Source organism: Dipodomys ordii, unplaced genomic scaffold, assembly GCF_000151885.1.
Source record: "Dipodomys ordii isolate 6190 unplaced genomic scaffold, Dord_2.0 Scaffold47, whole genome shotgun sequence".
NCBI classification, from domain to species: domain Eukaryota; kingdom Metazoa; phylum Chordata; class Mammalia; order Rodentia; family Heteromyidae; genus Dipodomys; species Dipodomys ordii.
The window spans coordinates 5211306-5224698 of NW_012267263.1; the positions used below are offsets into that span (position 1 = coordinate 5211306).

The window sequence follows — 13393 nt, forward strand, 5'->3', positions numbered from 1 at the left end:
CAGAAGTGGCGCTGTGGCTCAAGTGGTAGAGTGTTAGCCTTGAGCTGAAGAGCTGAGGGACAGCGCCCAGGCCCAGAGTTCAGGCCCCACGACCGCACCCCCCCAAAAAAAATATATATCTTTAAGCAATCGTACAAAGGAGTCTCAATTTAACATTAGCTGAAGATCACTCTAAAATATTCCCATCGGAATAGATTAAAATACATTTCCTTAACAGACAGGATATTCAAAACTTCTGATTTAGGCGTTTTGATTTTGGATGTTTTGTTTCATGGAATGGATGTTAGCCTCAGAGATTTAGGGGTTCAATATGTGAGCCCTTGGGTTCAATCCTCAGCAATGTAAAGAAACAAAAAAGAAAACCATACCAGCCAAACAATAAATAAAAACTAGTCAAGAAAACACAGAGGAAAAAAAAAGAAACCCCAAAGAAAGCTTTCCCTTAGCAAGCGAAGTTGCTGGATACACAGTGAGGTTTCTGAGGGCAGATACTGCTTTTGTGGACTGATGCCTACAGGTGTTTCAAGGGAAATAATTTTGTGGCACTTAGTGAACTTTCTCTTCCAAAGACTAGAAAATAGTCTTAGCCTGGTTCTCCCTCCCATCCCACAGTGCATTCCTTTGCTTTACATTACTTCATGAAGTGATGATTATTTTTCTTTGGTTTTAGTGTAGGAATTGGCAAAATGGCCAGAAATGGCCTTTCAGGACTCCAAGGCACCCCCACAAGGCATAAACACAGGGCAGAGCTATAAAACACACTTTTACCTATCAAAGAATGACATGTTTTGAGGTGAACAAGAAAGTAGACATTCTTAGTAGAGGATACCATTTTCTCTTTCCTGCCCAAATGCTATCCACATGTTTGGGTGGGGGTGGGGTGTGGGAGGGGGTCAGTATAAACTCCATTACTTTGCTTGCACTGTGTAGGGCTCTCAGAATATAATCTACACAGAGGATGACTGGGTGTAAGAACAGGGAGGGAATGTGAGTGTGGAGGCTGAAGGCAGCCAGAAAAGGAGCTGAAGGTAAGACAAGCCCTCAGGCACTTCCTCTATTGTGGACAGAAGCCCCACACCAAAACAAAAACCAACACTGGTAGGAACAAAGTCTCCTTTCCAGAGACTCTGCGCTGATGAAACATTCCCTAGATCTCAAATGTAATTTTAGTTTTCAGTTCCTGAACTTGATTAAAATAGCCTGTGAAACTTTGCTCAACGTGCAGGTACTTCATGGGTGCAAAGACTGTTAGGAAGGATAAGTTCTAGAGGTTTATTGCACAGAATGGTGACTGTAATTAAGAATAATGGCCCAGAGGGTGGCTCACATCTGCAATCCTGTGTTTCAAGGCCAGTCCTAGAAGGCTAAGAAGACCCTCACCTCAACAAAACGTTAGGCATGGGAGGGCCTAACTAGCAATGTGGCAGGCATAGGAAGGAAGACTGAAATCTGAGGCTGGGCAAAGGCGGCTCAGTGGTAGAGTGCTTGCCTTGCACGCATAAGGCCCTAGGTTCGATTCCTCAGCACCACATAAGCAGAAAAAGCTGGAAGTGGTGCTGTGGCTCAAGTGGTAGAGCGCTCGCCTTGAGCTGAAGAGCTGAGAGACAGCACCCAGGCCCCTCATGACCGACAAAAAAAAAAAAAAAAGAAATGCCACTTGAAAAATAGCTAAAACAAAGAGTGCCGTGGGTATGGCTCAAGTGGCAGCATGCCTGACTAGCAAGCATGAGGTCACTACTGTCAATACTGCCTAAAAGAAAGAAAAATAAGAAATATGCCTGAAAAATCACTGAGAGTACATTTTATCTTAATTATTTTTATTAGCATATATTAATTGTACAAAAGGTTTCATTGTGGTGTTTTCTTACCTCCTTCCCTCCCTCCCTCCTCTTCCTTTCCTTTCTCCCTTCCTCTCTGGTTCTGGTCCTAGGGCTTGAACTCAGGGCCTGAGTGCTGTCCCTGAGCAGTATTGCCTAAGGCTAATGCTCTACCACTTGAGCTGAAGCTCCACTTCTAGTGTTTTGGTGGCTAATTAGAGATAAGAGTTTTGTGTTCTTTCTGGTTCAGGCTGGCTGTGAACTGCAGTTCTCAGACCTCAACCTCCTGAGTAGCTAGATTATAGACGTGGATCACTGGAGCCTGGCAGTCAAGCATTTGTCTTAATGGTAATAGCTCTTTTAATATGGCTCTTAAGGGCTTTATGACAGCTCTTGTCATTATGACACAGATGGTCAATGGACCAAAAAGCCATCTAGTTGGCTCAGCAAAAGTACTATGAGGCCATATGCTGAACAGAGCCCTGGAGATCTCCAACCAAGCCTGCTCATCAGAAACCCAGAAGTGACAATTGACAAAAGGAATCGAGAGTAATGTTGAGTAGCGTTTTTGTAGATAAACAGAGAAGACATCTAGAGGTCCCTAAAAATGACTGCTTAGCTTCAAGCTCACTTTGCAATATATATTAAAAATAAACTGACTGGGTACTGAGCCCTAAAAGCCAAAGTATGTTATGAATAGGGTTATTATAAAGGCCAGAGGGGACCCTAAAGCAATGGATTCAAATGCTTTCTCTAACAGGGAATCAACGGAACCCAAGGAGCCAGGCTAGCCCTCTATCAGAAGGTACCTTAAAATAGTCAATAAGTGCTTTTGAATACTTCACAGCATGGTCCCTTTTGAGTCGAAACATCCGCCAGTAGAGGAGAGCCAGACATCGGTAACTGTAACAGAAGAGGAAAAATGAGCAAGACAGAAAAGTGTGTCTTTCATAAGCTTGTTATTCTAGAGTACTAGCTACTTGTTGTGTACATCGACACCATATTTATGTATTTCATTGAACATATGTCAGTGAGTATCTGATATTCCTTTTTTTCAAAAATGTACTCCAAAATTCCGAGGAAGTACTCCCTAAATACACATACCACTAGATTATTGTGCAGTAGCTCCAAGGCTTCTTTGTTGGGAACAGGTCTGGCTGCTTTCTTTGTCTACCACTAGAGGGCAGTCTCTGTCCACCAGAGGCATGAGGAAGCTGGAGCACATAGCTTCCACTGCTTCCTGGGGAAGCTACTGGATTTGCTCATAGCACAGACACTTTACTAGTCTATAATTATCTCAATGAAAGTGCATTATAAGTACTAACAACACTATGCTGAGAATAGTTTCATTAAGTTATTTTCTACATCATTTACATGTTTGTATTCTAGTAGAATACTCATTACTGTCATTTACTTATTCTAACATGATACTTCAGTAAAGACAATGGCACAGGTAGCATTTCCTGAGACTCATCCTCACTTCCTTGGCCCTTCTTACTCATAATTACTCATAATTATTAACTGAGTGAGATCTGGGTGACATGTTGGCATATCAACGTACGAAACACAACTTAATAGTCTGCTCTTAACTCTCCAGGTTCCAGCTGCTGTGGCACGTGAAACAACCCCAGATGCTTCTCTTTGGTCTTTGTTATATTTTTTGAGACTCCATTTGACTCTTCAATTAACAGATTAGATTCTAGAACTCACTGAACCTTCAGAGAGCAAAAAGTTTCAGATATCTTTGACAGGTAGAACCAATAGCAAGGTGTCTTTGTGTTTTGGAGAGGGTTGAGGTGATTCAAAGAAATACCATTGCGAATAACTGTTACCAATGTAATCATTATAAGCCGCAGGAAAAAAAATATATATTGGCTAACATTAACAAAAACATTGTATTATCCAAGTATAAGCAAGCTCTTCTTGGTTTAATGTATGGAGAACATAGTGAGTCATCTGTTTTCATTCCTAGGAATCTACCAGTTAAGCAACATATGAGTTATTTAGATTGCATCTCAACTGTTACACACAGTAAAAATTCCATTTGGCACAACTCCCATTCAAATGACTTTAACTGGGACCTACCTGATTTTAAAACACAGGCACACATACAGGAACAACAACAACAACAACAACAACAAACTATCCCTGTATAACCAACCTGTCAGTTTTCAACCACTGTGAATTCTGTTCATGTGTGGCACTGCGGCAAAAATGGCCTAGATTGTTGCTGGCTGTTAGAACTACACAGAGCTTTGTAAGTTAGAAATACCAGGAAAACAGCCTGCATTTCAGCACCTGGCTGGCCAGTGACTCAGAGGCATGGTTACTCTCATGAGCTGGGAGGTTACACTCACCACAATGCAGCTAGTTGTTTGTCCTCAGGAGTGGCATTGGGGCCTGAGTGAGTTTTCAGTCTCATAGCATACCTGAAAAAACAAAACAACAGAGGAGTTTTAAAAAATGCTGTGTGTGTGTGTGTGTGTGTGTGTGTGTTTCGAGTACTGGGGTTTGAACTCAGCCTTGTGATCTCCCTCCAGTTTTTCACTCATGCTGGAGCTCTACCACTTGAGCCAGGACTTCAGTTCTGTTTTTGTTTTTTTGCTGGTTAATTGGAGATGAAGTCTCATGGACTTTACTGCTCAGGCTGGCTTCAAACTGAGATCCTTCAAGGTCTCAGGCTCTTGAATAGTTAGGATTACAGGCATGAACTTTCAGAACCTGACCTCTTATTTATTATTTTTTTAAAAAGATGTTGATAATTCTCATTCTTTCTGTGCCTATTGTCTCTCTCCCTCAAGTACCGTACTGGGGATTGAATCCAGGGCCTTATATAAGCAATCCGCCTCATGAGTCACACCTTTAGCTCCCCCGACCCCCTGCACCCCCCAACATGTTTTCTGTTGGTCATGGGGCTTCAACTCAGACCTCTGGTCCTCAGAGCCCCTCTGGTACTGGGGTTTGAACTCTGGACCTGGGTGCTGTGTCTGAGCTTCTTTTGCTCAAGGTGAGCACTCTACCACTTGAATCACAGCACTACTTCTGGTTCTTTTGAGTAGATTATTGGAGATAAGAGTCTCACGGAGTGTCCTGCCCAGGCTGGCTTTGAACCAAGAATCTTAGGCTCCTAAGGAACTAGGATTACAGGTGTCCACCAGTGCCTTGCTTGTATTTAGGTTTTGAGATAGGGTCTCACTAACTTGGTCTGGGCTAGCCTTGAAGTCATGATTCTCCTGCCTCTGCCACCCCTGTAGCTAGGATTACAGGTGTGTACTACCACACCTGGCTGATTATTCTTTCTAAAAAGCTACCTGATGTCATTCTATTTTCCTCAGCCATGACACTATCAATATGACAAGAATAAAATGACTTTCTTCTCTTTAAATAACAGAAGTTCAAATGCTAAAGATTGTCAGGAGTGATCCGAACCCAAGAACTATTTGAGTATATGATAACATGTCCAATTTTCTAAAATTTTGATTTATGTCCAAGAGGCTGACAGATGGAGGCAAAGTTCAATTCTTCTAGAGATTTCCACCTGTGGGCTCAGACAGATGCTCCATTTACTGCTCTGTTCTGTAACACTTACTCTGAGGGCAGCTTAAGTGATTGCCATATTTTTTTTTTGTCCATTGTGGGGCTTGAACTCTGGGCCTGCGCGCTGTCCCTGAGCTCTTTAGCTCAAGGTGAGCGTTCTACCACTTGAGCCACAGAGCCACTTCTGGTTTTCTGGTGGTTAACTGGAGATGAGAGTCTTACAGACTTTTCTGCCCGGGCTGGCTTTGAACCATGATCCTCAGATCTCAGCCTCCTGAGTAGCTAGGATTACAGGCGTGAGTCACCAATGCACAGCGTTCTGCATACATTTTGAATCTCTCTATATATTTTCTTCAGACCTGGATAATGAGGAACTAGGGGCTTTTAGGGACTGCATTTAATTCTGTTTACTTCTTTGAGCTAGGGGGACTGAGGCCCCTGCTTTTTCCTACTAGGTCTTCTATGAGCTGATTCAGTGTGCAATGGCTAGAGGGTTCTAGGTTCAAATCCTAGCTTAGCATACTTATTAGTATGAGAGTTTAGGTAAATGTATTAACAAGTCCAAGCCCTTATTTAATTATCTGTAAAATAAGAACAGCACTGGAATTACCTAGTCTTGTTGTACAGATTATCTCAGAGAATTTTATAAAAACTAAAACTAAATGTTGAAAAACGAACTTTACAACTTTGGTGGGGGGGCAGGGAGGGGGGTGGGAGCAAGATATGGGAAGGGATAGGAAGAGGAAACAAAGGAGGAGGCAACAATGCTTGATAAGAAATGTACTCATTGGGGCTGGGAAGGTGGCTCAGTGGTAGAGCGCATGCCTTGCATGCCAGAGGCCCTGGGTTCGATTCCTCAGCACCACATGAGCAAAAAGAAAAAAGCCGGAAGTAGCGCTGTGGCTCAAGTGGTAGAGTGCTAGCCTTGAGCTGAAGAGCTGAGGGACAGTGCCCAGGCCCAGAGTTCAGGCCCCATGACCGGACCCAAAAAAAAAAAAAAAAAGAAATGTACTCATTATCTTGCCCATGTAATTGTAACTCCTCTGTACGGTATTTTCATAATAAAAATAAAAAAAACACTAAAATAAGATAATTTTGGCTTCATGCAAATTGCTTGATTTAAGTACCATTTATCATTCTTAATTCTGCAGTGTACAGATCTGTAGGTTTTAAAGTGTATCTCTCTGTACATACATGTATGTATATGTTATGTGTCTCTAGAACAGTGATTTAACAAACGACTGATCAACATGTTACCACTTTGAGTGAAGTGTAGAAACCCTGACCACTTTTAAATGACACTACATTGGTAATCAAATGGTGGTATAATTGTTATTTCATTCATCATATATGATTTATAAAACTCAAGAGGTGGGTCATTTCTTATATGTATTTATATTACTGTTCTTTCTACTTTGATGCTCTGAGCTCCTTCTTCTGACATTTCCTTTAATTGAGGAAGTTTCTACAGGTGCCAGTCTCTAAGAGGGAGTCTGTTAGAGACAGATACTGAGAATATTTTTATTTCTCTTCATTCTTGGACAATAGTTCTGCCAAATCCACAGTCCATTGCGTGACAGGCCATTCTTTCACACTTGGGAAATGCCACACCACCCACTTCTGGCCTCTACAGTTTCAGAGAAGTCTGTGGTCATTTAAATCAGTGAGTTCTCATTGGCAACGTGCCCTATCTCCTTGGCAGCTTTCAGGAATTTTGTTCTGTGTTTGTTTTTCAGAAGTGTAGTCAGGATATGTTCTAGCATAGGTTTCTTTAGATTTATCCTATCTGTTTTTTCTTGGCTTCTTGAATCTGTAGGTTTATGTCTGATTTAATAATAAATTTCAGCTGTCATTTTTTTTGAATATTCTCTTTGTCTACTATTTTTCTTCCAGTCCTGGGTTTCCAATGACATAAAAATTGTATCTTTTGTTACTGTGTTTGCAGTGGTTTGAATGTGGCCCTCAATATCTTGGAAGCTCAGCATACAACATAACAATATTTGGTAGTGGGAAGTTTAAAGTAGCTTTCTTCTCCTAATGAATTAATGCTATTATTGTGGGCATACATTAGTTATTCAATGAGTGGGTCTTGATGAAAAGGATGAGTGTGTAGCAACTTTCTCTCTGTTCTTGCTTGCCTTTCCTCCAAGTTTTTGGGTTTTTTTTTTGGCCAGTCCTGGGGCTTGAACTCAGGGCCTGGGCACTGTGCCTGAGCTTCTTTTGCTCAAGGCTAGTACTCTACCACTTGAGCCTCGGCGCCACTTCTGGCTTCTTCTGTTTAAGTGGTACTAAGGAATTGAACCCAGGGTTTCATGAATGCTAGGCAAGCACTGTACCACTAAGCCAGCCACATTCCCAGCCCAACCTTTCCTCCATGTTTTGATGTAGCATGAAAGCCTTCACCAGAGGCCAGCAAATGCTCTTGAACTTCCAGCCTCCAGAACTAAGGATCAAATTTCTATTGCTTATCATTTACCCAATCTGTGATATTTTGTTATAGCAGCAAAAAGCAGACTAAGGTGATGTTGGAGCATCTATTCTTTCTTTTTAGCCTCTTTCCTCTGTTATTCAGATCAGGTAAATTCTACTTTCTGTTCTCAACTTTGTTGATTTCACCTTCTTTATTTCTATTCCTTACTGAGTACAGCAGTGATTTTGTTTTGTTTCTGTTATCTTTTTCAGTTTTATAATTTCCATTTGGGTCTTTAAGAAAGACTTTCCCATCTTTGGCAAGATTATCTCTATTTTTGTGTGTCTTGTAAGAGGAAAGTAATTGTCTATTGGGGGCATTTTTGTAATGGTTGCTTCAAAATCCTTGTCAGAAAATTCCAATGCCTGATTCATCTTGGAATCAGGTGATTCTGTTATATTTCATTCCAGGTGTGATTTTCCTGGTTCAAGGTTTGGTGAGTTTCTATTAAGCTCTGGACATTCTGGTTCTTTGTGTTAGGGGTTTCTGGTTCTTTTTTTTAATTTTATTTTCATGTAAAGATGTGGTAAGAGTTCTGGTTCTTATTCAAATCTCTTCTGTTAGCAAACATTCACTCTACTTGGGCTTAGCGGGCAGATCTAGTTTTGGGCTACTTTGGGGCTGTAATAACATTGGTTCCAACAATTTAATTTTCAGAGCTTTCCTGGTGTGATTTTGGTCTGCTCAGCTGACTTGGTGCCAGTGGATCACAAGTGGTCCCTCGTGGTACTGCCTGAAGTGAGCTGAGGTAGAAGAGGAGGCTTACCAGGCCTCTGCCTGCTGGAGCTCTTGGGTGAAGGAGAGAGCTCTCTTCCTTGTGAGTGGTCCCCTCTGCTAGCACTCCTGGCTCTCCCAGATATTTCAGTGGGCGAAGTCAGTGTATTTTCTACATTGTTACTTTATAACTGTACCTATTTAGGGGGGTATAATTCACATTTCAACACATGTATATCTTGGCCAAGTTAGGAAACTTAGCATATGATTACCTCACACATGGATCATTTATTTGTGGTGAGGACATTCAAAAACTCTCTGGCGGGTATTTTGGAAAACAGAACTTTTTGTTTCTTTTGTGTTAGTACTGGAACTTGAACCCAGGGCCTTGTGCTCTCACTCTGCTTCTTTGGTCACAGCTGGTGATTTACCACTTGAGGGCTACCTCCAGTCCTGAATCTTACTGGTTAATTGAAATGGAGCATGAAGGATTGGTCTGCTTGGGGTGGTGTGGGAGCACAATTCTGAGATGCTAGGATTAGAGGCGTGAGCAACTGATGGCTAGCTTTTGATATTGCATTATTACCTGTAGTCATACAACTATAATCAACACTATTTTCCAACTCAGGTAAATTATTTTTTGTCTGGGTTTTCTGGATAGTGGGACTGTACTTGTTCTGAACTCTCCAGAACAAGGAGTGTGTTCTCCACCTGTATAAGGTGACTTATACTGGTGGGCCCAGAAGGTGCTCTACTTGGTTTGTCTGCTGACACCGGGCTTTTTGTTAGGTTTGTTCATTTTAAAGTGTGAATGTTTTTAGTAAGATGTGACACTCTAGATGACTGGAAGGCCCTGAGGCCTGCTCATTTCCTTAGTCCTCAAATATTTAGTAGGTGTCAGAGACTGGGGATATATCATGAACAAACTAGCCAAAACAACAACAAAACCCCTGTGCACAAAGCACTCTAGGGTATGTTCTTATTGGTGCCTATCCAGTCTAACCCTCCTCCTCCCCACATGTGTATATGCATCTAAGCAATGTTGTGCTCTAAGGAAGGATGAGAGGATCTAGGATTGCATCAGTCATGTCAAAGGTTTGTACTGTCTTTTTTTTGGGGGGGGGGTCTGGTGGTGGGGCCTGAACTCTGTGCCTGTGCACTGTCCCTCAGCTCTTCAGCTCAAGGCTAGCGCTCTACTACTTGAGCCACAGCGCCACTTCCGGCTTTTTTCTTTTTTCTTATGTGGTGCTGAGGAATCGAACCCAGGGCCTCATGCATGCAAGGCAAGCACTCTACCACTGAGCCACCTTCCCAGGCCCTGTCTTTTTTTTTTTCTGCTGAAAATACTGTGGCAAATGGGAAGACAGCATGAACTAACTGCCAGTACGGTGGTTGAGTGGAAATATTTTAATGAGCAAAATGGCTGGGCAGGGCTGACCTTCAAGGCATATTTGAGAAATGCTGTTTGAAGATGTTCTCTGATGTTGGGAAGACACTTCAAAGGCTGGAAACTACTGACTGAAGGAGAGTAGAGAAAAACACCACATAGCTTCTTTGGACCAATGTGGACCAAAAGATGATGACCCAAGATGACTGGAAACCTTTATGCATAATTGTAAAACAAATAAGAAAAAACCCACCTGAGTTTAGGCTGCATAAAATCTCAGAATAGGCAAAGTCTCAAGTGAGTATTAGGAAGAACTATTTCACCTCATGGGTATTAGACATCATCCCATGCTGTTAGCAACTGGCTAAAATCCGATGCTGTATTACAGAAATTATCAGATTGGTTTCTGGAGGGAGTTGCCTCAGTGATTCTTCAGAGATTTGTTAAAGATACGCCTATGAAAAGCATCTCTAGCTACACATGCTCAGTGTCATGTCAGAAATCCTGTCTTGAGGTTGGGGGATGAGGCAGTGTCCAGGATTTAGAACAGAACAAGTGAACAGCATCCAAAATGGTGCATCACAGGGTGGCATCGCCATACAGCTTCCCTGCTTTCCCCCAAAGTGCTTTCCTTAGTTAAGCACTCCTGAAATATTCACAGATGAAGTCAGGTTTTAGATTCCAGTCATGCCTCCTTAGCTGAGGTCTTAGTTTCCATAGTTTCAGTTACCTACAGTCACTTGCAGTTGATATCATATATATCTATATATGGTATATATATATATGGTATATATGTATATGTACATATACATAGGTATGTGTATGCATGCATGTATGTATTTGGAAGCACCAGGATTGGCTTCAGGGCTTCAATTTACTAGTGTAAGAACAGTACTCTACCACCAGAGCCACCCATACATTTGACCCTGTTTTTGCTTCTCATATTTACCCAAGGCTGGTAGGATTTACCGAAGGCTAGCCTCAGATGGTGATTCTCCTTCCTAAAGTTTCCCACAAAGCTGGGATCATAAGTGTGACACCACTGTCTGGCTTACTGAAATGAAGTCTCAGTAACTTTTGCCTGGCTGGCCTTGAACTGCTATCTTTTCTGATCTCCACTTCCCATGTAGGCTGGGATTATAGTCAGCATACTGTTCCTGGACAGAGATTTCTTTTGTCTTTACTCTTTTAAGACAGAGACATCCAATTCACATAACTTTTACTATGGTGTACTATTATAGTTTTTCTATTTTATTACTGGTGTTATTTTTTACTGTGTCTAGTTTATAAAGTAAACACTATACCTGTGTATGTATACCTCAAACACAGTATGTATGGGATATTGAACCACCTGTAGGTTTAGGCATCCACTGAGGGTCTAAGAATGTATTTTTCATACACCTGAATGGTCCCTCCTTCCAGCGCCTCTTTCCCTCCTACTCACTCTGTTAACCACTGTCTTGCACCATTTTTGTGACATCATCTTTTTTATATTCTGCATGAGTGAGATCATGTAGAAATTGTCTTTCTGTACCTGGCTCATTTTACTTTATATAATCATTTCCAGCTGCACCCATAGTATTCCAAATGGAGGGATTTTGTACCTTTTGTGGCTGAATAGTATTCTACTACGTCCACGTTCCACATTTTTTTTGGGGGGGGGAGTCTGGTCGTGGGGCCTGAACTCTGGGCCTGGGTGCTATCCCTCAGCTCTTCAGCTCAAGGCTAGCACTCTACCACTTGAGCCACAGTGCCACTTCCACCTTTTTTTTTCCTGCTTATGTGGTGCTGAGGAATCGAACTCAGGGCCTCATGCATGCAAGGCAAGCGCTCTACCACTGAGCCACCTTCCCAGCCCATGTTCCACATTTTCTTTATCCATTCACCAGCTGAGGACACCATTCTTGACTATGTGAATAGGCGTACAGTGAATCTGAGTATAGACATCTCTTGGGTATACTGATTTCATTTCCTCTAAATACATACCTAGTAGAGAGATTGCTAGATTATAACGGTAGTTCCATTTTATTTATTTATTTAATTAATTTATGCCAGTCCTAGGCTTGAACTCAGGGCCCGAATGCTATTCCTCAGCCTCTTTGTGCTCAAGGCTACTGTTCTACCACTTGAGCCACAATGCCACTTCTGGCTTTTTCTGAGTAGTTGATTGGAAATAAGAGTCTTACAGACTTTCTACCTGGGCTGGCTTTGAACTTCGATCTTCAGCTTTCAGCCTCTTGAGTAGCTAGGATTATAAGTGTGAGCCATGGGCACTTGGCTCATTTTTTAAAATGTTTTGAGAAGCCTCCATACTGTTTCCCTCCATATGATTTTAAATTCCCACCACTAGTTTGCAAGGGTTGCCTTTCTTCCACATCTTATCAGCACTTCTTATCATTAGTCTTTCTGATATTAGCCATTTTTAGTATGGGGTAAGGTTGTATTTCATTGTGGTTTTGGTTCCTTGTTGGTTAGTAATATTGATATTCCCTCATTTTCAGGTATCTGTTGGCCATTTATATATCTTCTTCGGAGAAGTGTCTGTTTAAGTCTGTTTTTCATTTTAAAATAAAGATGTGTGTCTGTGTGTGTGCATGCATGTGTACGTGCACATGTGCCTTGAACTCAGGGCCTTGGTGCTGTCCCTTAGTGTTTTTGCTCAAGGCTGGTACTCTATTACTTGAGCCACGTCCTCACTCCCGACTCTTTGCTGGTTAATTAACTAGGACTTGCCTACCTAGGCTGGCTTTGAACCTCAGTCCTCAGATCTCATCCTCCTGAGTAGCTAGGAATACAGGAGCCACCAGCTCCTGGGGATTCTAAGTGTTTTGTTTTGTTTTTGACTGAGCCATATTGTTTGTAAGGCAGCATAAGGTGAAATGAGTCCCAACTTTGTGGCTTCCAGCGAAAGGAAGCAAGTATGTCACAGGTCACTTAGACACAGCTTCCTCCTTTGGTGGGGCTTCTAGGACCTGCTCTGCCTCATGCAGGCAGAGCAAATGAAAGTTGCAAAATCATCCATTAATTTGGGGGGATGAACACTGATGCTCCATGGCTGATGGTGCAGGCTGACATTCTTTTCTCTGTTTTTTTTTTTTTCCAGTACTTATATTCTTACCTGTGGCCACCCCTCCCCAGGCACTACGCAGAACTTACCTGATGAGCTCCACTGTTTCTGAGTACATGGTATAAGGAGACTTGGATTCCATGGGGCCTTGTTCCATTGCATTTCCACACTCAATAAACGACAGGGCGGCTTCAGCATAGTTCAACGCCTTCCCAAACTTTTCCACCTGAGAAGCACAATTAAACAGTGTCTTCCTTAATAATATAGTTTTAGCAGCACTGCCACACAGTTCATACACTTTATTTCAGGCACCCAACTTTTGAGTTTCAAAATTCTATGAACAAAGTGGAGAGAAGAAAGAAATAGACACAGTCTCTCTCCCTAGCCACAATTCTGCTTCT

The 13393-nt window shown here is 41.9% G+C and overlaps 1 protein-coding gene across 1 annotated transcript in view; it reads right to left on the reverse strand.

Annotated features, from left to right (window-relative positions):
* Aff3 (AF4/FMR2 family, member 3) overlaps nt 1-13393 on the reverse strand; it is a 436486-nt gene that overhangs the window by 7893 nt on the left and 415200 nt on the right. Inside the window, exons 17-19 of the mRNA XM_013019735.1 lie at nt 13082-13218; nt 4175-4246; nt 2627-2720 (exon numbers count right to left, since the gene is read on the reverse strand). Coding sequence (XP_012875189.1) covers nt 2627-2720; nt 4175-4246; nt 13082-13218 — 303 coding nt within the window. The remainder of the gene's footprint in view (nt 1-2626; nt 2721-4174; nt 4247-13081; nt 13219-13393) is intronic.